The following is a 26843-nucleotide window of genomic DNA, read 5'->3' as shown; positions in this document are numbered from 1 at the left end:
ATTCGTGCAAATATCCTGCTACTTATATACAAAATTTTATAAACACACACAAAAACCACTGCAAATAGAAGTTGTCGAAAAGGATGATATGTCGACAAATGCGTAGATGTGAAAGATTAAGAAATTGTCGCAAATGGAGAATCTGTAAGCAATACTGGCGCGAAACACAAACTCGGCGAATTCGATTAAAACAGAAAATCAAGTAGGTTTAGTGCTTTTAGTGCAATAGTAACTCGCTTATTTGTTAATTGTTAATTGTTAATTGTGGACGTGCTGTTAAATCGACTGGGACTATTAATTGTACCGAACATACAAGTGGTTCTGGTAGTGTGAGTTGGGTAGCAGCTGTTCCAAAATATATTTACGGAATCGAAAGTTATAGACGAAAATTTAAAAAAATTTTCATTTTTCTTTTTCGCGAGGTTATCTCAGTTTCTTCGACATTATGGGCATGTATATAAACAGATCATTTATGGTTTTTAACCTCATATTTCTAATCGATCAAGGAATGCTTGAGCCAAATTTCAAATTTCAGCTTCCCTTCGAATTGATGGGTTTGCGTAGAAATGGAAAACGTCTACAAATCTAGTGTCAATTTGTTGCAGGACCATCTCTTAGATTTTATATATAAGTTTTTAATTATTGGATGTCTATTTATAACTTGATCGTGCATACTTTTGCACTGAAGGCTTGGATAAATGGTTCTTCAGTTGTTGTGACAATGCCTAAGTGTAAGCTCTTTTTAAGACAGCCTTAAAAGGCGAGACTTTTTTCGCGATGGAATTCGAAAATTGTCTGTAAGATAGGAAAAAGCCATAATTATCCATCGGGACAATGCTTTGAATAAAATATCAATTTTACCGATTGCTCTGAATAAAGCCTCAAAGTTGGAAAAAAAAAAATCCTCAACACTTTGTTTTGTGCGCATAATAGGTTAATTTTTTCTTTTTGAATTTTTGAAAATGGTGCACGTGGGTAGTCGGGGTATACTCAATTTTAAACATGATCCGGAGATATCTTCTACGATTATAGATGACAAGTTTGCGTTGTTATATCGCAATTTCTACTACTTTAACTGTTCTAACAGAACAATAGGCGACAAAGGAACATGCCTGATGATTGGAATTTAAAGCTGATTTATATATATATATATATTATATGTATATATATTATAAGCGGAAAAACCTTATTTAGTATACCATTAATCTTGTGTGATGAGTGGCCGAGTAGGTAGCAATTGCGACCACGAACACAGTGTTCGCGGAATCAAATCTCAGTGCGGTAGACTTTACTTCGAATGCTCAGTCGATGAAGATATAACACTGATTCGGTACATATTCAATAAGCTGCGGCCACCACTTCCATATTTTTTTCATTCATTTCATTTCAAGGTGAGTTATAATGCCAATTATAATATAAATATTGATTTAAAAGAGTCTCACATAAACTAATTGAATCTCTCCATCAACGAAAGATTTACCTGAACTAAACGCACTGAAACGATAACGAAAAAGAAAAAACTTGCGATGATGAAGAGTTTAGGAAAAGATGCATATAGAAAGACCAAATTTAATAATAATAGGCGTAACTACGGCCAATGAGTAGCTACAATTACCGCGGTAATGATGGACAATAGTCGAAAAATTTTTAGTATCTGCCAGATATCAGAAATTAGAGTTCGCAGTTCATGTGTGAGTTAAAAATAGATCACGCAGTGTTTTTTTTTTTTTTTTTTAATTATATTAAACGGGAAGAAGGAGTAAAAGAATTATTGTTAATTGAGATTTTCTAAACTATTATTTTAATGACCTTTAACCATTTGCTTGAAAACTTAATATATTATCATAAGTTATGGTTTCTGTGGTCCATTTGCTATCCTAGTTACCAAAATATGTTTGACTGTGTGCGTATGTGTGCTAAAGTGCGTAGCTTAGTTTATTATTGGTCTTATATACATCTGTCTGCCTGTATTTTTTCATTCTTTTTTTCTTTTGTTTGAATATTCTTCAACTTTTATATTTTGTGTAAAAAAACACAAGCTGTGCACAACTTTTCCTTACATGAAAAGTTTCAAGTGTATGCCGTTGACATTTGTTTCCGGAATAGTTGATATTTTATAATATTCCTTTTTTTTTTCTTATTCACAATCTGATTGCGGGCAAACAAATGAATAATACAGTGTACGTATGTGTGTAGCTCTGTGAAGAATAATAGTCACACAGCAGGGAAACCACATTCGCACCGCCATTGCTATGGCCATTAATATAGCAGAATAACTTTAGATGGGCGGTGGGTAAGTATTTTGGCTTTAACTAAATCATAAAACATTCAAGAATCCGTTAGCAGAACGCAAATTTCATATCACCATTTTTTTTAAGTATTAAACGGCAGCATCAACTTGGTAAACAGTTTCTTCATTTGATGTTGCTCGCTTATGGCAGGAAAACAAAGAAGGCTGAAAAAAGAGGAAAGAAGCAAAGACGAAAAGTCAGCAGAAGAACACTTTATGCTGTCGAGCAGTGTACACTGCAAAGAAAAGCTATGCGTACGGGTACATAATGCTTAAGAATACGAAAATGAAGAATGCTTCCGAACATGTTCACATCTTCTTGTGATGCCAGATTTTGTTGACGACGGGCTTACTTCAATGACTTTCAATGACGGAAATATTAGCGTCGAATGGCGCAAACTATTCAGCTCGAATTGTGACTACAAAGTTATTATTCTTATTATGGAGAAGCAGTAATTGCTAATGGACACACGAGTGTACGAGAGTTTATTATTATGTTTTATGTTCAACTTATCTCGATAATGCTGATAATCGATAAAGTCGAATAAAGTTCGTATAAAGCTTGATTTTCATTTCTGCGTAGAAATCAAATAATTGACGCAAATTTATCGATTAAATCGTGCATACTAGACGGTACTAGACGATATGCTATCAGTTTCTGTAAAACGCCTGCAACTTTTTCGAACGTCTTTTTTGAACTTCTTGTAAATTTATTGCAAAAGAAATGGCACAATAAATCTAAGCTATCAATTCCCCTTTAGAGCACCCTGCAGGAAACGGGACATGTGCCATGGCTTTTAAATAGAATTATTGCAGTCTTTTAAAAGCTTCATACTTCAAACTCTTATAACAATAGTATTGGTATTTGGAGCGTTAGAAACTTTTATTAGGCTGTTCTTCTTTTTTTTCTTTGGTTCCTTTGCTTTGTTATGAAGAAAATATGCAGGTCACAGATGTATTCGGTATTAAAAGATTTCTTCTTCATAGATTTTTTCCTTTTTGTGGTTTTCATATTTCTTAAAAAAAAAAAAAAAATTGTATGCTTTTCCTCGCACTAAGTGCATTAAATCTAAAATAATATAAACATTAGGCAGATATATAAGTTTATGTATGACTTTAACCACATGTTAACTATCGTATTTGTGGCCAGTAATTTGGGTTTCATTTCATTTAGTTTTTGCCATACAGAAGGGAACACAAAGTTTAGTTTTTACTCTTGTTATTTGCTTTGTTTGATAACTTTTTTTTTTTCTACATCTATATGGGTATGTATGGGTTTGTACATTCATAAAATGTATAACTTTTCGAAATTTTTAAATATTAGGGACCAAATAATATATATCTTCTTCCTCTTGCGCACGCAGTAGAGGCTTGAATTAGTTTGTTTTTCTTATTCTGCCTACTTATGTGGTATCATTTCTTAAACAGTGAGTAGAAAAAGTGCATTTGTTCGTAGTTTTTATTATTATTATTTTTATTACTACTACTATTATTATTATTATTATTATTATTATTATTATTATTATTATTATTATAGAATTGTTATTGTCTTTTTATGTTTCTCTATTCCTTTAGTTGTCGTTACTATTGTTGTTGTGTGGGTTAAAGGGTTGTGTTTGCTTAAAAAGAACTTTTCGTCAACTTTATTTGTAGTTAAATGGAAAATTTGCACAACTTCGTTCGTGTTAGTTATGAGACGATTGCTTGCTGTTGTAACATTGATGTTGTTGTTGCTGTTAGTGTTACTGTTGCTCTTGCTGTCGTTTCCTGTTCCATAACAACAAGTAACTACAGCAAAACACAGTCAGTAACTTTTGTTTGTTTAGGATTATGGCTCGAAAAATGTTTATTTGGAGCGCGAGTTCAAAAAAACAAAAAAAAAAAAAAAAAAAAAATACAAAGAAAAAAGAAAATGGATTACCCCACCGAAAACTAAGAAAAAACAACGCGAACAGTAATTTACATAGCGTTATTTAGCTTTACAGTCAACATGCGATAAAACTTACACAGCACGGCACAGCCCAACTTGATACTGTATACAAGACTATGTAGAAAAGAAGCGATATTGATTACATACACACTCATAGACGAATATATTCATAATTTTTCACTTTATTGCTACTATAGACGTAAAACTGAATGTTTTTGATCAACGTAGACAATAAAATCGTGCTTCTCCTATTTAAGTGTCTGTCCGTTTGCCGGTGCATTACGGCAATGCATTATTACGATCTCAGCTAAGATAATGATCTAATTCAAATCACATATGAGTTTTGCCTCCTACGTCTCTGTGCGAAAGATCAACTAAGTTGCTTTGATTGTAGTTAACAAAAATATGGAATTCGCCTAATGATTTTATCTCACGATTTCTAATACTTTTTTGAAAAATCATAGCGTAATTCCGTTAATTTGATTATTGATCGAGCACGTGCGCAGGCGTTGACACAAACTTATATATTTCCTTCACACAACTTTCCGTTCAATTGATAAACAAAAATTTCACGAGCACTGTTGATGTTAATCAATGAAACATCGTCCGTTCCATGATCTGTTGTAATATTTCTGGTAGCATAACGGTATGCTCACGCTTTGCTTGTGATCATCATAACATCATTTTATTGGGTTGAACAGAAATTTTTACCTCGAATCCCTTTTGACCCAAGCTTAGCAATGGCTATGGCATACACTACGAATTTCGCTTTTCTAAAAGCTGAATTACTCATTCAAAATTTTGGATTTGTTTTTAGTTTATCGCATCTTCCAGACTGAATTCATTCGCTCGTTAAATTTCAAAAAAATGCATCGCTGAACATTGTCTGCTTCAAGAGCGATGCAAAACTTCAAGAGCTTCGTTACGGAACGATTTGTTAAGATCTTCAAACTACGCATTAGATTTCGTAATAATCGCGTCATTTGATCAAAATCTTTTAAGATCACCAAACTCGTTATAGTCTCAGTGTGGCAGATCTAAAGAATGCGGTGGTTCAGGCAGCGATTCGAACTTCCGTTCACGTAAATTTGCTATTGCAACCAATAGTCGTTTCGTGATATAGCGTCTTTGTTACACTGCGGTCAATCGCATGCCGAAATTGTCATTCAAAATAGTGAATGCACCGCCTTCTAATACCTTTAGTATGTCAGCTTTCTTTTGCAGCTTTATTACTCTCGGTCATCGAGAATAATTTTGAAGATTGTGTTGATGTATTCTGATGCAACTATCTCTTCACGGCGTTCACTCTGTTCAACTTTATCGATGTTCGCGATCGATTTCGTTTAAAATCAAACCAAACGAACGGTAAATTTTTGTTTTCAGCGAAGAAGCATTGGTACAATATTGAGCAATGAATTTGAACCATTACGAAGCAATGTTTAAACATTAACACATGAACTTTGAATTTTTCGATTGTTCTGTAAATAATTAAAACAGTGCCATTAAATCACTCGTACCTTGTAAGTCAATGATCGAGATTGCGTTTTTGACATCTTGCTTTTTATCATCTTGATTCTGATTTGAGCGTTGACAATAATAATGTGAAACACGATATGTAAACACGACATCGATATTGCAGTCGCGGCAAATGCTAACCAATGCATCATTTAATCATTGTACAATTTTATTTTTTTTTTTTTTAGTAAGACCAATTACTCAGGGGATGTGTCTTATTTATGCAGCACGGTGACGGTGAGAAAAAAATAAGGACCGAGCTAGAGACAGGAACTGGCGAGGAAATACCGCTTGAGCATTCACTGACTGGGTAGTCATGATTCGTTTTATTGTAGCCTTTAAAACCCCACCCGATATTAAGAGTACTTGTGGTTGAGAAAGAAATACATTCGTGAGATTTATAATTTTTTATCAATGTGAGTAACTATCCAATCCATCCGATCGTATACTTTACAAAGGACTCTTTTCACGTCGTTTCCTCAAATATATTTCTTAATTGCTTATCGAATAGCGAAATATTATTAATAGTGTCCATTAACGGTGCTAAGGGTTCATCTCACTACTACTGCTACCTTCCTGTAAGCATTGCCTTTTCCGATAAGCGCAACAATACGAATAGCTTCCACGTCGATTCTGTTCGAAGATCTGCGTTCTGTGTATTGTAAACACCTGTTTTCTATTTCACCGAAACTATAGATTATGCGAATACAGATTTACTAGCTACTATAAATCTTTCCTCTTTGTATGCATTAGACTAAGTTAAGAGTGATATTTAGCATTACGAATGACGAGAGCTTATGAGAACGACAATTAAAATGGCTTGCGATGTCTAGTGATAGGTTCATGACAAATGTTTAACTAATTCTATGGTATTGCATTGTTACCAAAGTTTCATAGGCCTAAGCATATGTGCATACATTTGGATTGTATCGATATTTTTAATATCAATCGTTAGTTTTTTTTATATATGTGTCCAATCCGTTTTGCTAATTTCAAGTAAATCGTTATGTCCGATTTAACTGACTAACTAAACCTAATCAAATCAGAAAAACGAAAAACATTTGACATGATTTTTGTTTTTGTACGACAAGACATTACAAACAAGTGACAAATCTAATATAGTCCACGTGATGGGTATCGTAATTCGTATGGGAAGTTAGTCACACCGTATTCGCTGTCGGCTTAATTACTGCAAATTTGTAACAAATACCCTTATATGGCACATATGTGAATGCATAAGTCGACTTATTTATACAAGCGATTATTAAATTTAAGCAAATGCTATAGAGAAAGCGCAATCAATACATTGTTATAATATAAGTTATAAGCCAGCGAAGAACATAGCGATCATTCATAAGCGTACAGCAATGAACATCCTTACTTGCACGTACACATATTTTATAGAAACCTATACCTTGCAATTTCCAACTTTTCAACATGACGATATAAAGAATAATAGCCATATCGATCATTTAGATATCAAATATGTGAAGATATATTCCCATGCGATGTAGTTGTCTAATGGATAAATAGTTTCGATATTTTTAGATTTTACAATAAATTTAAGATAGTAGTAGTGCGTGCATACTACTTTTGTAATTTCATTATTCTGGAGCCTTTGCGAAAATGAAACTATTTCATCGTTCGTTAATTTTAAGTTACCTTTCGGAGGACCAATGCCTGCCGTGTAATAACTGTGCAAACAGCAAATACTTGCAGGTTTTAGTTCGAGTCCAACGGGTCATAATTATAAGTTTTGGAAATGGCTTATGCGTCATTAGATAAAGTTGCTCTTTCCCAACATTAGTAATTTTGTATTCGTTTGTGAAATATGTATATATGAGGTTAAGAAAAATGAAGAAAATTATAAAATTTCATACATTATTCTATTCTTCATTTATTTTAAGCAACAGAGCTGAAATATATAACAAAGTATTCATCAATTGTAAAATCGTTATATTATATAATAATGATTAGGAATTTAAAAAAAATTTGAAATTTTTTATTTCAAATGGTTTGTGAAAGTTTGCCAAAGTCGCTTCTCACAGTTTCTCCGTCTTTGAGGCGGGGCTGCTAGAGTCAAGTTAGGCTAGCTTAGTGTAAGTTAGTATAACATCGGCAAGTATAGTAAGAGAGCTAGAGTTAAGCTAGGATAGGAGGATCCTGGTAGAATAAGTTAGACTAAGAGTAACATAGGATTAGACTAAGCTTACTAAGAGTAAGCTAGGATTAGACTAAGAGAATTAAAAGAGAATTAGCTTTAAACCGAGGTCTAGTCAAGTTAGGAGAAAGTAAGTTAGGAGTCGGTCGCGAGGATCGCAAGAGATCAGACATCTCGCTAGACTTGAAACTATAAATACGGACATTTTTTAAATCGAAATGAAATATGAAATAATAAATTGATGAATATATCATATAAAGAATTTGAAATAGCGTGTATAAATTTTCTTGTGAAAGGCAACCTGGGATCGCTGAGCTACCCTAGCCCCCTAGCCCCCCCAGATTCTCCTTCTTCGAGTTATTTTATTATCCTTAAGTTGAGTAATATGGAATTTGATCGAAAATTAAAAATAATATATATGCATATAATGTTTAAATTAATTATTACGGAGAAATTTGCAAAATGTATAAATATATTTAGTTAAATAAATAAATTTTTGCTAATCAATATATATTTCTACGACCAGTGTGTGGAAAAACTCGAGCAATTTAATTCTCTGCAATTTTCTGATATTTTCATATCAATTACTAATAATAACTGGGTGTATTGCTCGTGTTCTTATAAAGTCAAGTGCATGCATTTATAAGAGAATATTAGCATATATTATTTATAAATAGATTTTTGATGAATACATATAACGCTGTATGATAACGTATATAATGTATTGTACACATACGTGTACATATGCATATCCTTGTATTATATAACCATATAAGTTTATTACAATATAGTATATTACATAGAGACGCGGAACTAATTTGTTTACTGGTTTCCTACTTTTTCTTTATATGCAACTGTGGTAATCATAGAGCCTTGCTACTTTCGTACATATATATATAAATGCACGCGTACATGCACACATGCATCCACACTTGTAGATGCATAAACGCTTACAAATACACGTGAATGCTACTCTACACACATTGATTGCTTTGGCTGGCAAAGGCAATTGCTTAGTATTTGTGTATACGTGTGCGTATGCTAGCATTCACGCGTGTCACATGCTTACCGCAATATTTTCCCACATTTATATAAATGCATATGACTTGAAAAATTTGCGAACTGTGTGTGTGTGTGCGTGTGTGTGTGTGTGTGTGTGCATATTTATTTTTTTGATATAGATATGTGAGCATGTATGTGCCTGTGCTTTGTATCTACGTGAATATGAAAATATGCGTATGTGTGCGCATACACTTGCTACTTTCTTATACTTATAATAAAAAGGAAAAATTGCATTTTCTGGCTTTCTGGCATATTGCTTTTACCAGCTAGTAAATGGAAGCAAGTGAAGAAATTTACGATAGACAAACTTGGAAACAAACGTGCAAATTTAAAAAAAAAAAAAAAAAAACCTCGCAGTTTTTTTTTATTTACTAATATTACGTAAGGGAAGCAGTGCGGAAAATATAATGAATTTACGCGTTAACATTGTTGTCGACGACGGTGACGTCAACGAATACGGCAAAATGAACGACACCAATGTCTTCGTTGACATTGGCATTCCGTGCAGTTTTCTGTTTCGTCATTATCATCAACATTGGCATTATCGTTGTCTACTGCATATTTCATGATCATACAGACATATATATATACATATACAGACATATATATATATATATTAGTTTGGGGAAAAAGAAATCCATTATTTTTTCGGTAGATGGCTGCACTGATAGATTTCTCGTAAAGTATCGCGTCAAACAATTTCAGATTTATGCTCGTTGGAAAGGTGACATTTCGCAATAAAAAAAATTCTTTTGCTGTTTTTTATTTGGTGCATTCAGTTGTGAGTTACAGCGTGTTAAAAATGGAAGTGAACAAAGAGAAAATTCGGTACATTTTACAGTTTTTCATTGACAAAGGCGAAAATGCAAGCCAGGCGGCTAAAATTGTGAATGGTATTTATGGTTCCGATACTGTAACAGCCAATTATGTGCAATTTTGGTTTCGTAGATTCCGTTCAGGAATTTTTGATGTTAATGCACCTCGCACAAGTAGGCCGGTCGTCGAAAATGTCGATAAAATCGGAGAAATGATCGAAGTTGACCGGCATGTTAGCAGTCGTAACATCGCCCAGGAGCTAAAAATCGACCATAAAACAGTTTTAAACCATTTACACAAAGCTGGATTCAAAAAGAAGCTCGATGTTTGGGTGCCACCAATTAACAGAAAAAAACATGATGGATCGAATTTCCATCTGCGAAGCCTTGGCCAAACAGAATGAGCTAGACCCGTTTCTTAAACGGATGGTGACTGGAGATGAGAAATGGATCACATACGATAACCCTGTGCGAAAACAATCGTGGTCAAAGGGCGGTGAAGCACCTCAAACGGCCAGGAAGGTTTTGCTATGCATTTGGTGGGACTGGAAGGGGATTATTTATTATGAGTTGCTTCCATATGGCCAAACGCTAAATTCTGATCTCTACTGTCAACAACTGGATCGTTTGAAGATAGCGATTGACCAGAAACGGCCAAAATTAGCCAACAGGAGAGGTGTCGTGTTCCACACATCTACAGTGACTCGCCAGAAACTTCGGGAGCTTGGTTGGGAAGTTTTAATGCATCCGCCATACAGTCCGGACTTGCCACCAAGCGATTATCATCTTTTTCTTGCATTGCAAAATTTCTTTAATGATAAAAAATTGGAATCTAGGGAGGATTGTGAAAATCGACTACTAGAGTTTTTTGCAAATAGAGACCAGGACTTCTATGAGAGAGGCATTTTGAAGTTACCCTTAAAATGGCAACAAATCATACAACAAAACGGTGCATATTTGACCCAAATCGGACAATCCGAAGCATGTTAAATAAAGTCCTGAAGTTCATATAAAAATAATGGACTTCTTTTTCCCTAAACTAATATATATTTATATATAAATTTAGGTTTACGTAGGTTTATATACTTCTTTATCATTCAAGACTTGCTTAACGGTCTTTCCTTTTGCTTTCTTTTTGCTTTCTCTGTTCGGATTTTGTAATTTATACTGTTACCTTATCTGTATGCGCAAGTGTATGTGAACTGCACGTTAGAGACAATCCAGCTGTACACATACTTGCATATATACATCTATTTGTTTCATTGATGCCTTGGCCGCTCAATTGAAAACTAATGGTAAAGAAATATTTGCCATCTACAGTAATTGTATAAAGTTCTCTCAATATAAAAAATAAATAAAACACATTTGATTTTGTAATTATTTAACGGAATAGATGTTTGTATTGTTGACAAATTACGTTCAATATCATTGCTTTCGTTTAAATTTATTGCAGTAAAATTTTTACGTGAAGTCACACCTTACTTTAGAAAAGCGAGCATTATTTCGGAGGTGGGCTGGGAATTGCAACGGGCTTTTCTATGTCCCTTGGGTCCGGGAGTGGCCGCTTCACCACCTGCTCCAAAAACAACACCGCGAGCTGATACACGATACATACCTTTGCAATTAACGCATTTGGCACGAAATCTAAAATATATCGATCCAGGTAAATAATATTTATATATTTATTTATTTTTTATTTACTTACACATGGAACTCAACTGAGACAAATTAATAGTCGAACTCAATTGACTCTTAGAAGCAAATCTTATACTAATTAGTATTAAAAACTAATGTTAAGTGTACAAGGAGAAGTAAAGAAAAAAAAAAATAGTAATAATAATAGTAATTAAATAATAATAATAATAAAGTATAAGCTAATAAGAAGGAGAAAAAAAGAAAAAAAGCGTGTACCCAACTAGCACAATGGCACACCCATAACCAGTACAAAACCAACTTGCAAATCAACCACTAAGCCATCGTAAACATGCAAAATCTTGGCAGCCGATTAGGTAAACAACACCAATTAATTTCCGAATCATAATGAGATTAGGATCATAAGATTAGAAGTTAGTTTAAGTAAGACATAGGTAAATCGCGCCTATTAAGCTGTGTTGTTTTGATAGACTCTATAGAATCCGATATTAAGATTAACTGAAAGACATTATTTAGATTTCTGCAAGCAATTCTAAACGGGTTAAATAGCTCATAAGTATATTTACATTTACTCGTCTTAAGGAACATGAAGTGCCTCTAGAAGCGGTTGGGGACATTTAAGCTTATTTCACTAAGCAATGTGGACGAATCGATAGTAGGATCAATTAATTTAATTAAGAAGGAGACCCCAAGAATAAATCTACATTTGTCAAGTGACGATAAGGATAACAGAAGCCTATTTTCATAAGGAGGCAAGGAGATAAGCGGGTGCCAATCCAAACTCCTAAGGGCAAACAGCAAAAATTGCTCTTGAACTGATTCAATTGAATCTACTTAACACCTATAGGGAGAAGACAATACAATCGAGCCGTATTCACGTGTTTTTCTAACTAAGCGCATGTATAGCTTTTTTGTAACGTAAGGATCCTTACGCTCTTAATGAAATCAAGCGGGAACCTACCTTTACTTAAAGAGAGCTTAATGTGCAAATTAAAACGTTACCTTTGTTAACAAATAATGTGTTCCCTCAAATTGTCTTTCTTTTTACACCCATTACCGTTATTCATAAAAAAGACAAAAAAAGTAAAAGAACTAAATTTTCACGCTCTGTAATATGATGTGGTCGCGACTAATTTTTCAAATAAAAGTTGTTGTCGTATAAGCGTGTGGACTTTGTAAGCGTGTCATTTGAAAAGTTTAGGGCACTTCGAAATTCTTTTGCAAACGAAAGAATGGTTGCCACAGATACTATTTAGTTGGCCAGACGTATAGATGGACAGATCTGAAACTGGCTAAAAATTTATATACTTTAAGGGATTTTTTTAACTTATTTCTGCGCGTTTTAAAGGTATTGAAAAAAAAAAATTAAATTTCGAAGCACTATAACATTGGGTAGGATTGGTCAACTTTTTCCATGCCGGTGCTACAGCATCGCCCAACCAATATGCGTTCAAATTGTTGTATATTTATCTGTTATAGTTTAGGAGTAATGAGCAAAAAACCAATTTTTCATTCTTCTTGAAAAACAAAGGTGCTCCCATTTCACATGGTGCTGTGGGCGTGTCCTTCGACCAGTTTGATCCATTGTCATCACCAAACTGCTTGCAAGAACTGACAATGTTTCTGCGGAATTTGAAGTTGATAGCTTCAGTTTTATGGCCAGGAAAATGTTTATGACATTAGACAGACGTGCAGACGGACATGTTTAAATCGCTTGAGAATTTGGTGCTGATCAAGATTATATATATATATAGCGGGGTCTCTGTTGCTCCCTTCTGGGCGTTGCAAAAGTTTTGACAAAATGAATATACTTCAGTGATGGGTATAAAAATAAAATTCCATTCACAACAACGACGATAATGATGATGGTGGTAAAGATTATTATCCTAATAAATGTAATAATTTTTAACTTTATGATTATAAAACTTTATTGTTTCATGAAAAATTTTTAAGTTGTTCAACTCGAGAAGTAATATATATGTTACTATGGTATATGGTATTGTGATCAAAAACTAAGACCAAAGTTCGCGTTAAATTGCGCAGTTGTCTCGAAAATCAGAAGTATTTTTTTTTCTATATTGGTAACATTGTAATCTGTAAAATGTGCCAAATTCATCATTAGTGTTTCAGATGTGTGATTGTATTGAGCAAAGAAGTTGCATTAAATTTTGATTTGCAAATGCAATGGACCTTTGGATTTGTCAGGAAGAAACATTTACAAGTGGTATAAGCAGTTCAAAGAATACGGAGAACGGTTTGAAGACGTAGAGCGTTTCGGACGATCGTCAACGTCTATCGATGAAGGTCACGTCAAACAAATCGAACTTTTGATGCTCAAAACCGTCGATTAGCTATTAGGGGACCGTGCTGACGCTATGCGCATTTTAAACGGATCAGTCAACAACATTTTGAAAGATTTTATGGGCCTGAAAAGCGTCAAATCCCAATTGGTACCAAGAACACTCAATTTCTGCGTTGGTTTTTCGAAACCATTTCGTTAACAATTCAAACCACATCGTTCCACATCCATCGTATTCACCTGGTTAAGCCCCATATAACTTTTGGCTAGTGCCTAAACTCGAAAGACTGCTTTCTTTTGACTCGATTGAAAACACACCAGCTGAATCCGTAGAAAGCTACCAAGGCCATTCCGGAAATTTACTATAACAGTTGTTTCGAGGATTGGAAAAAACGTTGACATAAGTGTTTAGTAGCTGAGGGGGTTGCGTTGAAGGCGAAGAAATAGATTTAAAGAAGATACAATTAAATTGGTCTTAATTTTTGATCACAGTAGTTACTAAAAACTACTGATTTTCATAGAACGTAAATTTATGTATGTATAACATCGAGAGGTCCATTTAAGCTTTAGGCCCATTCTAGAGTGGAATAATTGCGTGCTTACATTGCATAAGTGGATATGGAGGACTTCATCCTGCTATATTTATAGTTTAGTTTTGGTTGAGTTACCAGAAAGAAAAGTGTTGTTAGTAGAAAAGTGAAAACTCAATTTAAGTTAACAAAACTTAAACACTAGTTTATATTTAAAATAAACTTACAAACGCACACAAACACACACACACACACACATACATGCATACATAAATACGCTTTGCTTACATCTTAGTTAAAAGTCTTCCCCTTTGTCAACATCGTCATCATCATCATTATCATCATTATCATCATCATCATCGTCATCATCGTTATAATAGCAAAACATCGTTTTATGTTGTTTGACTGTTTAAGAGGGTGTTATACAATATTTTGTACATACAAATGAAGTTAAGTTAAGAAAAAACTTCAGTATATGTGTATACAATTGTATATCTCTAATAATATTTTATATTTAGTTTATGTTTTAATTGTAACGTTTGTTGCCTTAAAAGTCGGCTTCTTATTTAGCACTTTATTTAAGAAAAATTTTCAACTCTAAACAAAGAACTTAGTTTCGCAAAATTTTCAGAAGCGCACACACACACACACACACACACACACACACACACGAGATATACATGCACTGACATGCATCCGTAAATGTAATAAAATATGAACATAAATTAAGCACTTAAGGGTGTACGTATGTGCATTAAGTACGTAAATGTATGCATGTGAATATAGTAAAAAGAGAAAAAACGGCTTAATGTTATTGAAAACTTTTTGAAAAACAAATACGCAGCCAAAATGGTATAAATGATTTCTAAACTGTACTTCTAATGTGGACTTTGTTAGTCAATTCTATCGGTGTAAAGATGCTCATGAAAACTCGCCTACCGCTTCAGTGTTAATCGACTTTGGTAAAGTCTATGCTTTGTCGTCCTTATAAAGACGGAGGTACATTAACCCAAATAGCAATCACATGAAGTTGTATTTAATGTAGTAAATGGAATTTTTGGAATGGTTTTCCTTTCTATCACATGACGGCATTTTCCAAAAAGTTCGTTGTAATTGTTGAAAGTGACATTTGAAAGAATTCTTGCTTTAATTAGCTTTGTTACGACTTCACAATCTTTTGGAGAATAACAAGTAAGAAGGTGAGCTAAATTTTCGAAATCTACACTATGAAACTAATACATTGGTATTGGCATTGCTATTGCATATTAGATTGTTAACAGTTGACGTGACTGTTTATGGCTCTGGATGACTTTGTAGCTGCTTCTCGAAAATATATCGTTTTAAGTTTTCTACCTCTCATAGCTTGCAAGATATTCGTCTTAATGTTTCCATGTTTGCGGTTGCACTATGAACGTTTTATCGTTGAAAATTTAAATAAAATAGTCCTTCTTAAGAGTTGTGATTTTCAGTTCAATATTTGCTACGAATTATAAGCACGAGATTTTTACGTAATGCGGGCACAGTTGTGAATAGCTTCGTTCACATTTTTAAATGCGAGCTTTGGCTATCTACTTTAAGCCTATATACCACATCTCTGTGACTGTCTATCTTAAAGTCCAATTAAGTTCATTAGATAAGTTAATCTTAAAATCATTGTGCAGCACTGTGTCTAAGACTGTCAGCTGGGTTAAGAGAATTTGTGAATTTGTCTTGCCAAAAGCTCAATATTTTGTAAAGAGTAAAGTACAGTTTAACTTTCGTTTAATAGCAAAGAATTAATGCGTCCAGAAAAACGTTAATCTGCATAGATTGGAGTTCGAAAGTGATGAGGTCTTATTTAAAAACGCTTTCAAGACTGACTTTAAATAGGGCTGTGTTATGTTCCGAGCATTTTCGAGTACACAAAAACCGTAAACATTGTATCTTAGTCAAGTTGTCGTTAAAAATAGATTGGGAATCGCAATTCTTTAGTGCTATCTGCCTGCATACATACATTTATGCGAGTTAAAGTAAAAGCAGAGGCCGTTATAAGAAATTCTCAAAATATTTTATGTTATATTTTTATTAATAAAGTAGTGACTGTATGCGTGTGGCAGTACCAGCAGTGGCAATAATAACGGCAGCGCTTGCTTTTGTAGTTGTATTACAGTAATTTTACTATAAAATAAGCACATCTGGGGTTCATTTGTCTAGAATTTATGCCCACGTGAAGTGTAGTTTCAGTTATAGAACCAAATTAAAAAAAAACAAAAATAGCGCGAGAAAAACACACGCACGTACATCCATTGCACTAAACACACTACATAGTATTTTGCCGGTTATAAGCAGAAATTTAATGAGTTTTGTTACTATTTATTATTATTATTATTATTATTATTATTGTTGTTGTTGTTGTTGATTTTTTGGCTCATCAAATTATATTGTAGCAAATGTTATAGTAATTGCCTGTACATTTTCCTTTTCCTTTTCCTTTTCATTTTTTTTTTTTTTTTTTTTTTTTTATTCATTTTTTATTATTTTCTTTTCATAAATATTAATTTTTTGTAGAGAATCGTTGTCTGGAGCTTCATTCACCAGACGGCGTGCATTCATGTATTTTACGCGCCTCTGACTCAGCGGAAGCTCTAATTTGGTTCAATGCTTTGCATAGTGGCATGAGCTGCAGCACTCAACGTGCTCTCGTGGAGGCCAATCGTGCTTTAATGAATGTCATTGGCGAATTGAAACATATTGGCTGGCTGAGCAGACGACTTAATGGCGGGGGAGGCAGTAGTGGTAGTGTTGGCGGAGGTGGAGGTGGTGGCGGTGGCGGTGGCGGTAGTGGCACTGCTCTTGCTGGCGGTAATAGTGCTAGTGGGGGTGGTGTTGGCGTTAATGCTATCTTAGGCATTACTACAAGTGCTGGCAGTGCTGGCGATGTGGTTAGTATCGTGAAAATTGCTAAATTGTAAAAACTATTTTCATATGATAAATTACTTGATAAATTTCCTTTTCTCTATTCGGCATTTTTTCGATTTTGCCTTAGCCAAGCGGTCGTTCAAGTTCGGAGAGTTCAGATGAAAACGATAAATGGCAACCAATATTTGTTGCTGTCACGGAACGAGAACTAAGGTCGGTGCCTATGAAAGATTTTTTCATTAATTTGCTTTAAATTTCTATTGAAAATTGTTTCTCTGGACGGATTTTTGTGAACGGACAATAATAAAATTAATCATATCCTTTCAATATGTTATCTTATGTATATATATATATATAATATATAAATAAATACGTTGGGTTAGCGTCCAAAGAACCTGTTCCTATCCTAATACTACGTTACAGTTTTTTACTGCTTTTTGAAAATTTTGGCATATCAAGTGGTCAATTGGTCAGAACTTTCCTTTGATTATTTGATTGTCCCTAATAAATATATGTGTCAAGTTTTAGGTCAATATACCTTGTAGGCCGATGAGTTGGGCTTCATCTTACTTTGCGAAAAGCTAACTAACTTTCTAAACTGTTTCTAATTTCATAAATAGCGATTTCTTTACTTTTTCATAAATGTTCTGTCTTAAGCGGAGATTTAGAAATTTGCTCCTAAACTGCACGATAATAACAGATATTATTTATTATTTTGTTCTTTGTTACCGTTGCTCTAATGAAAATGAAAAAAGGCAATATTTGTGTGTGTGTTGCGTATGTGTGAATTTCTTTCGAAAGCTTGCATGTGCGTCAAACATTTGCAACACCCAAAACAAAAGAAAACTTTTAGGACCCCATAGGATATACAATTTTGGATCAATCTAAGTATGTCCGTCGATGTGTATACCTGTAGTAGACATTCTCCTAATTATGAAAATGAAGGTATCGGCTTCAAATTTGGGGAAAAAATTTGATTGTTCAAACCACACGGTCAAAAAACACGTCTACCACACAACATAAAATGAGAGCATTTCCGCTTTCAAAACTAAAAGAAAAGGCATCTTTTGCTTATCACTCATCAATTATGATACGCGAAACGAAAGTAATTTTTTTATCGCACCATGAGAAGGGGCAAAAAGTGAATTTGTTTTGAGAATACGAAGCGCAAACAATTATGGACAGATGATTAGAGCGTAATAGGCAGTCAGCCGAGTGGACAGTAACCGTCAAAGCGACAAAAAGCTAGTTTCAATAAAACAACTGTCACTTATGATCGAAATACCGTGAAACTTAGATACGTATCATATGAAGATCCCTACTACCCAGAAATCATATGGCTATGTGAGCGGTGTTGCGATATATGTGTTAGAACGGTGACGTACTAAGAGACGTGATTAGTCGCAAATAATGAATATCTCTGATCAGTTGATTATTTATAGTATTAAAATTTTGCCCGATATCGGTAGTCTGTAAATGCTGTAAATTAACCCTTTGCATCCGAATCATTTTTTAGTGTATTTAGGGTATTCAGCTCTACCTGGTCGTAGTTTTAGTAAAAAGAGCATCAAAAATTTTACTACAATTTTGCCGGAATAGCTATAGTGTTCAGACTCGAATAATGTTAATTACACACCAAGTAAAAAAATTTACAACGCGTGCATAATTTGACGTACAATATTATCGAAAATTGTAATGGCGCCTCTTGGGCGCCGTTCGGGTGCAAAGGGTTAATAAATTTATATTCTCTTGACTTTGCCCCCTTTTGCATAAGTTTTATTTAACTATAGATTAAGCAGCTGCAGTCCTTGTTCATATCATTGCCGTCAATGTTTACATGCTTTTCCCTTTTGACCGAGTTGATGTTGTGTGGATCGACAAGCACAAAAACTTAAATTGAAAACTAATAATATCCTGAATACTTTTTTTTTTTTTATTTTCGTTTTATATATTTCAACAGAGAGCTTTTATGGTTTTTACATTCGAAAAGTGTGCATTAACGTGTACGGGTGTAAGCGTGTGCATGTTTTTACGAATTCTGACCAAAGGTGATGAACCAGTTCTTTGACATGATATTTTCGGTGCAAATGTATATAAATGCTTTGAAAATTTATTGATAAAGTTTTGAGAGTAAAAGCAAAAAATGAAAGGAGAAACTTTTTCTGTCGTTTGACTTTTTTTATTTATCCTTTTATTTTTTTTATTTTGTTTCGGTTAAAAGATAATAAAAGCTTTGGAATTGAGATTATGTTTTTATTGTTTCCTTTTTAGGTTCGTTCTCAAGAAAATCCCCCTTTTTATCAACATTTTCTATAACAACCATAAAAACTTTTCTATATTTTGTTCATTTAATAGTTTTTTAATATGCTTTTACCAAAATTAGTTACATTCGGTTTTCGACTTATATTTTTTTCGCTTTTTTTTTGTGTTTTTTTTTTTTGCAATTCGTCGTACACATTATTATGTTTTCAGTGCTTTGTCCAAAAGAAGAATTGTTGCTGTCGTTATTATTGTTGTTTTAAAGAGTTTAGAGAGGAGACTTTTGACGAACAAATTGTAAATATGTATACAAATGCAAAAATTTGCAATGGGCTAAAGCAATTCGTGACCGTCTGCGTTGTAGTTGTTATTATTATTACTTCAAATAATTTAAAATTCCAATTTGTATTCGTATGCTTTGCTTTTCATTTATAGAATCTACGAAAGTGCACCATGGTCGGTAGAGGCTTGGGGACGTCCTTTAGAAAGTTTTGCTTTGGCCACTACTCGACTGGCTGGAGCAGGCAATAATTCATCTTTGACTGTAAGTTTTTACGCTGAAAGAAAGAAAAAAAAAAAGAAAAAAAAAAAGAAAAAAAAAAAAGAAGAAATTCTCAATGTTATCGTTGTGCATATGTCCTTGCTTTTCGTGTTGCCGCAGGGACAACAGTCGACCGTGTTTTGTGTGCGTTGCGGCACAACGCGTGGCGTTTTGGTGTATTGGCTGCGCTCGGAGACACATCGTGATATGGCGGCTTGGGCTCGCGCTTTAGTGCAGGGCTCTCACAACGCTGTCAATTATCAGCGCGAGTTTTCTTTTCGCTGTCTGTATCAAGGAAGACAGTGCCAACTGGTTGTGCATTTAAATCGTGGCTTTTGTTTATACGAATGTGGTTATGCGCCGCCCGCCCAAACCAAAACCCAATTATGGCAATTTCCGTTTGACAAATTACGTGGCTCAGCTGATGACGGCAATCGTATGCTTTTTCTTGACTTCGGCGACGACGGCGAAATTGTAAGTACAAAAAATTTGCTTTTTTTGGCGTTTTATTTGTTTTTGTAATAAAACATAATTTGCATTTATTTATTTATTTACTTTTTTTATTTTGCTCTTTTATTATCTCAAAAATTACCTGAAAGGAATTGGATATGGAGTGTTGTCCTAAACCGGTGGTATTTGTTTTACATAATTGTCTATCGGCAAAAGTTCATAATATTGTTTAAATTTTTTTTTTGTTTTTCTTTTTTTTATAAAACGAAAAGGAAATATTAGGAAAAATCTGGAACAAAAATAGAAATTATTGATACACCAAAAGAAAAAAAAAAAAAGAAGAAATAATAAGAATAATAATAAAGGGGAGTAGATTTTTGTAATTTCGTACTTGCCTACAATAAATTAATTAAATACATTTATACATAGAGATAAAGTAAAAGTAGTTCGCACATATACATATATCATACCAAACAAGGATTTAAATGGAAATGAAACCAAGTAATGATAGAAATATCAATGCAAAAAAATCTATAAAAAAAATTACTCTACTACAAGGCGCATTGGAACTTCCTAAAATTCCCTAAAATTCCCCTTCTCGCCCCGTCCCATCCGATCAAAATGTCCTCATAAATATATTATAACATCAAGCTGCCTAAAGGCCCGAAATAGAAACTAAATATACAGCCCAGCGTATATAGATAGCATAAGCTACACCTTAAGAATGTACATTAAATTTCTATTGAAAGATTTGCAAAGCATAAATATATGAAGGTTTATACTTTTATATATTTAAAGTGTAGCGTAAATTACCTTAAAAAGATTTAAATTTGTTGGTTTGAAATTATAAAATTCATATCGTAAAAATTATCCTAAGAGTATGAAGAGTATTTCTTCAACATCCGGCGGAACTGTCTGCTTAGAAAAATTGACATAAAAACAGACTTTTTTTTTTGTTTTTATTATTGTCAACTTTATCATCATTTTTAACTATTTTTTTTGTTTTTTACCTTAAAGAGATTTCACTGACGTGAAAATCGAAACTTTATACCGGCCACCGTAAATTTGTGAATATTTTCTTCTTATCTGCGTTTTACTCTGAGTTAAGCAACTACAGCGTGCCAGTTCACGCAATTCAATAAACTGATTATAAATCAATTTTCTAAACCACTTGAAAAAATGTAACTATCCCAGGCATTTTCTTTTTCAAACGAATTCACCGAAACATTTCTAGAGCAAACAAAATTTAGCGCACGAAGCTAGGAAATATACCGAAATATACTGAATTTGACACTTGCGCCTATATTTTTTTCCCGTTATCCCTACATTCGAAGAATTTTTGTAATTTTGAAGTCGTTCTATGAATTTTTCTGCCTCGATTACTTACGTATTTGAAAAAAAAATTTTTAGGTAAATTAATTCTATTTAAAGACTTAAGCGTTTTTCTAGAAATCCTTTCAAAAAAACTCTCGTCTAAGCATTCTTATGGTGAATCATGCTATTTACTTGCCCATGATGCTACATGTGTATATAAATATAGATTTCAAATGTTTGTTTTTAAATTTAAAAAAATTTAAAAAATACATAACTGAACAAAACGAAGAGCAGACACATTTTTCCATTTCTTTCGTTTTGCGGTGCAAATTGAAAAAATCCAATTGCAAACAACTTAGTTGGACGTTGCATATTTTATTTGAAATTAATTTCTTCTAATAAATAACTTTCGAGACTGGAAAGAATACGTCGTCTAAAATATAAGAGGTTTAAAAACTTAACAAGCTCTACAAAAATAATCGATTTAATCTAAGCCGAGTTGAACACATATTGTTTTCAATCGAAGGGTTCCATGCTCTTTTTCCAAATTGCTTACCATCCTGGATATTTTAGCGCGCTTCAGAAAAAATAAACAGGGAGATTTAAGCAAAAGCTTAAATGAGAACGAAACTCCTTGACATCATTATCGTGAAGTAATGAAGAGACCGACACACTTAAACATATTCCATTATTTAAGTTAATAAATAGCTAATATCGCAAAGAAGACAAAGAAGAGATTCTACTAAATAACGTTCGTGAATATATTCTCCATTGCCCGAATATTGGAAATATGGATTGTGAATTACCTAATAAAAGTAGAAATTGCAGATGACACTTTGGGAGAATATGCATCGAGCTTAATATAAGGCACATATCATTTTTAATTTTATTTTGAATAAGGAAAAAAAAATCGTAACTCTCAAGCATTTCATTATTTCATTTAGATTCAGAACAGAACCATTTTTCCAGCCTTTGAGTAAGCGGTTTTTGGTGTTGTCTGCTTTAAAAGTCATCCTTTTTTAAAGGGAAATTTGCTAAAGTTCGGCCGATGCTTAACCCTTTTGCGACCTAAGCATCCAGTTTTGTTATTACCCAAAACTTTTCTAAACGTTTTAAAAAATTGAAGGCGAATATTGCAACTAGAGCTAATTTTTCAAATTTTCAAATGTTCGACTGGATTAGCTGTATACCAACGCTATCAGAACAATAAACCTTTCGAATATCACACTTTATGTACCTCATGCGTGTGGATTAGCCCTCTTTAAAAAGGAAAGTCACATTTTGAATTTCGTCTGTAAACGATATATGTTAAGAATGAATTCTTTGAAATTCAATTAGCAACCATCTTAAAGGTAAATTTTGTAAAAGCGACTACGTAAATCGAGACTTCAATATAAATTATTAAAAAAAAAAAAAAAAAAAAAAAAAAAATATATATATATATATATGAATAAGGAATAAAATAAAAATTTTTGTAAATTTTCAAAAAAATTAATTAGAAGCTCCTAAAAGTAGGCCACACTTAAGAATACACTATAAACATATAAATAAATTCATTAAACATGCATAACTACAGTAAATCATGCCATACTTAAGTAACAAGTTAAATATTTATCTATTTGTACTCTTCGAAATTATGCAATAAAATCTAGATACACTTGTGTAACATATATATATCCTTTCTCTCTCTCACTCTCTCTCTCTCTCTCTCTCTCTCTCTGTCTCTCACTCCTCTCTCTTTATATATATATATATATCTTTATATATATATGTATACATCTTTCCAACTCCGTACTCCCATCACTACTTCCTCTGTGTAGACTATAATTACCTTTAATAATATAATTCAAAAATAATATATATTTTTTCAATTTTAAAATGAGTCAAAAACTAAAAGGAAATAAAGAAATAAAGTGAAATTAAATGAAATTTTGGTAATAACATACGATCTTATAATGATAAAATTATATTCATACACAAAAAAATAAGAAAGAAAAAAAATGCAAAGCAACAAACACAACAATAAATATACAATATTTTAACAATAATTATAGTCATTTCATAATACATATAATATACATATAAATAACTACATACAAACATAAGGATTCATTTGTTGTTTTTACGCTGTAAGTAAAAGAAAAGGAAAATACCTATCTTTCTCTTTCTATTCTCGTCATTTGAAACTTTTTCTATTTCTTTCTTACAACAAACAAAATGCTGTCATATTAGTAAAAAGCAGAAAAATGTGTAATGTGTGCAATAAATACATGGGTAATTGATAATGAATTAATATTAATATAACAACAACACAACAACAACAACAACAACAACAACACCACAATTAAATATAAAAATTAATATAATGATGATAATAACAATAATAATAATAATGAGAGCAAAACAAAATGTGAAAACAATATAAACGAAATTAAATTAAAAATTTCAATTATTCGAAAATGAAATGAATTGTCGTTAGTACTATTGGGAGATTAAAAATGTTCATAAATCGTCAGCCAGTCCAGTGCCAGTAAGATTTGGTTAATATGTGCACAAGACTTCAGTCAAAAAAGGTAAGTAATAGACGTTAATAAAATTTGAAAATTGTTTTAGTAAAATATCAGTATATAAGATGAGATTTACCTTAGTGTCGTTGAGTATCTGGACGCGTGTGTGTAGAGGCATATATCATTTTAAAATCCTTATTAGGTATGCAAATATGAAACCGGAGCATTAGTCAGTTGTAACGCATGCATATAACGCAACGCAAAAATACTGTTTCTAAGGTCGAAGTCGTCGAGTTCTTTTGCCAAATAATAAGCGTTCGCCGAAAACGGACCTTTTTTTGCCTGAACTGTATAGACGATAGTCTCTTTGCATCGAATCTCAACTGGGGGTGAAAAGTGCATTTGTTTTGAGAATCCTGGGCATAAAAATTCATGAATAGATTCACATCGATTGCGACACTGAATTATTTTGCAAGGCAAATGGTATTCTGCATTTGGTGTGAACACAAGCGTGTGCTGGTATCCAACTGTAAAGCATTAGTCCATTCAACTCATTCATCAAACTCGAATCTTTTCGCCAGCACTTAATTGCATCGATGGGACACATACTTGCTGAGCAAACCTTCGTTGCTTATGCAAATATGCGACAAAGGTGCTGTGTCTTGTTTGTTCCAAAAGAGCAACAGTTTTTTTGGCGTCTTATCCAATAATTAATTCTTCGAATAAAATATCTCTTTATAATATTCATACAATAAACATCTTGTGTATTTTCCACACGAAAATTCCGATTACATGTGCACATACATTTAGTCTCAACCTTTGTATTTTTGTGTTTTATATTGGCATTGTAGAGTGTGATAGTAACAAATATATTATATGAATATTCCCCTTCGAACGCATCCAGATAGTCAGTACATGATCTTTACTTTTCGCTACGAAATGGATTTATCAAATACTTTCAACGTTTAGGGGGGCAAACAAAGAGATCCCTAAAAGTAGGCTCTTGATTATGATGAATCGTGGAATAAATTTTACAATTTTAATTTGCCGCCCATCTATCGTAATTCCGATCGTGGTTGCAAAATCTTTGCAATTCTCTTCTGTTTTCATTCGTAGTTGTGTGTTAAATGGAAATTGTAATTATTATCACATTTTTTACCTTCGAGTTTATGCAATATCCGTCATTAAAATTCATCCTCATTTCTTCCAAGCTAGGCGCCATTATACGCAAGTCTCACTATCGAGCGGTGTATAAAGAGAGTGGAAGAGTTGACATTTAGGAAAGACCGGTACGCCCATGGCATGCAACTTATTTTTAAAATGTTTTCTCTTCGCTTGTTGTGTTAAATATTTAATAGACGCGTGAACATAATGACAGGTGACAGTCAGAGAAAATGACTTAATATCGTTTGTAAATTTAGCTATTAATAACTACACATCATTAGGACTCATAATAAAATATGTAGTACGCCTTCAGACACCTTAACCTTGGCCTGTAGTGACAAAAAATGAAGAAATGTAACAGCGACACCAACGTTTAATTTCAATTATCAATAACGTTATCGATTAAGTGATATATATTTAACCTATTCACTTTTTCCCGAAATGAAGAGTAAGTGATAATGTTCATTAAAGGGTTTACAGAGGACTCGAACAAGGGAGAATGTAGTTCGTAGTTAATCCTAATGCATCGCGGTAGACGTAAGGAAAATATGTGCCTAAAGACTTTACTCGGGGCAGTAAAGGCAAGCTCGTCACATCAAGAGCCGGCCTTCTCATTGCGAGGAAGTTTAAGCTAATTGATAGAAACCTGTTCTGCCCATATTACCATACTCAGGAATGTATATGTATTTTGTGGAGCATATTGCGCATACATCTAGGTGGTAAGAAACTGAATAATAAATTCGTTATTCTCTGACGTGGTTCTAAACGAGAAGAAAGCTATTTGTATTTTTTTTTTTTTTTTTGGTTTTTTCATTTGTCAGCCTTTTTATGCCTACCATTGAAGGATGGCGGTATTCTTAATTTGGCTTTTTCATAATGTATGTAACATTCAAAAATAACCGTCAGAGACCCTTGATCTGCCTAAAATGGGTTAATTCTGAAGTGAATACCATCGCTATGGGTATCACATAGAAGAATTTGGAGTGTAGAATGCGAAAAACATAGTGACAGGTGTGCGAGATTCGGCCCCAGCCGAATACAACTTTCTTACTTGTTTTATTTAACTTTAACTGCATTTGTTTTTTGTTTATTAATTTCGAAGGTTTGTGTTTGTCGAACTTTAATTTCTCATTAAGAAAATCTTTGTTTCAATGTAAAAATATGATATATGTCCCATGAAAACTGAAACTAAACCACAATGTAGAACCATCTCGCTGCTATTATAGCAGCTAACTTTCAGTATGTCTTTTTTTATATTTTGAAAATCAACCAACCACAACTGAAATTTCATTAATCTTGCTAAAACTCTACGATACTATGCTCCATTACACCTCAGCGCATTCAAAAGAAAAGTGGTTGAAGTGTGTAGTTAGTGGTTGGCAGAAAAAAGAGAAAGAGAGAAAGAGAGAAAGAGAGAGAGAGAGAGAGAGAGAGAGAGAGAGAGAGAGAGAGAGA

The 26843-nt window shown here is 33.2% G+C and overlaps 1 protein-coding gene across 1 annotated transcript in view; it reads left to right on the top strand.

Annotated features, from left to right (window-relative positions):
• Positions 1–20701, top strand: part of LOC119637852 (beta-1-syntrophin) — a 28910-nt gene extending 8209 nt beyond the window's left edge. The window contains exons 4-9 of the mRNA XM_038034226.1: positions 11227–11436; positions 16803–17176; positions 17281–17366; positions 19848–19956; positions 20074–20427; positions 20553–20701. Coding sequence (XP_037890154.1) covers positions 11227–11436; positions 16803–17176; positions 17281–17366; positions 19848–19956; positions 20074–20427; positions 20553–20636 — 1217 coding nt within the window. The 3' untranslated portion in view covers positions 20637–20701. The remainder of the gene's footprint in view (positions 1–11226; positions 11437–16802; positions 17177–17280; positions 17367–19847; positions 19957–20073; positions 20428–20552) is intronic.
• The last annotated feature ends 6142 nt before the right edge of the window (positions 20702–26843 follow it).

This window comes from Glossina fuscipes, unplaced genomic scaffold (genome assembly GCF_014805625.2).
Source record: "Glossina fuscipes isolate IAEA_lab_2018 unplaced genomic scaffold, Yale_Gfus_2 61, whole genome shotgun sequence".
In the NCBI taxonomy this organism is placed as follows: domain Eukaryota; kingdom Metazoa; phylum Arthropoda; class Insecta; order Diptera; family Glossinidae; genus Glossina; species Glossina fuscipes.
This window is presented reverse-complemented; position numbering and strand designations above follow the sequence as displayed.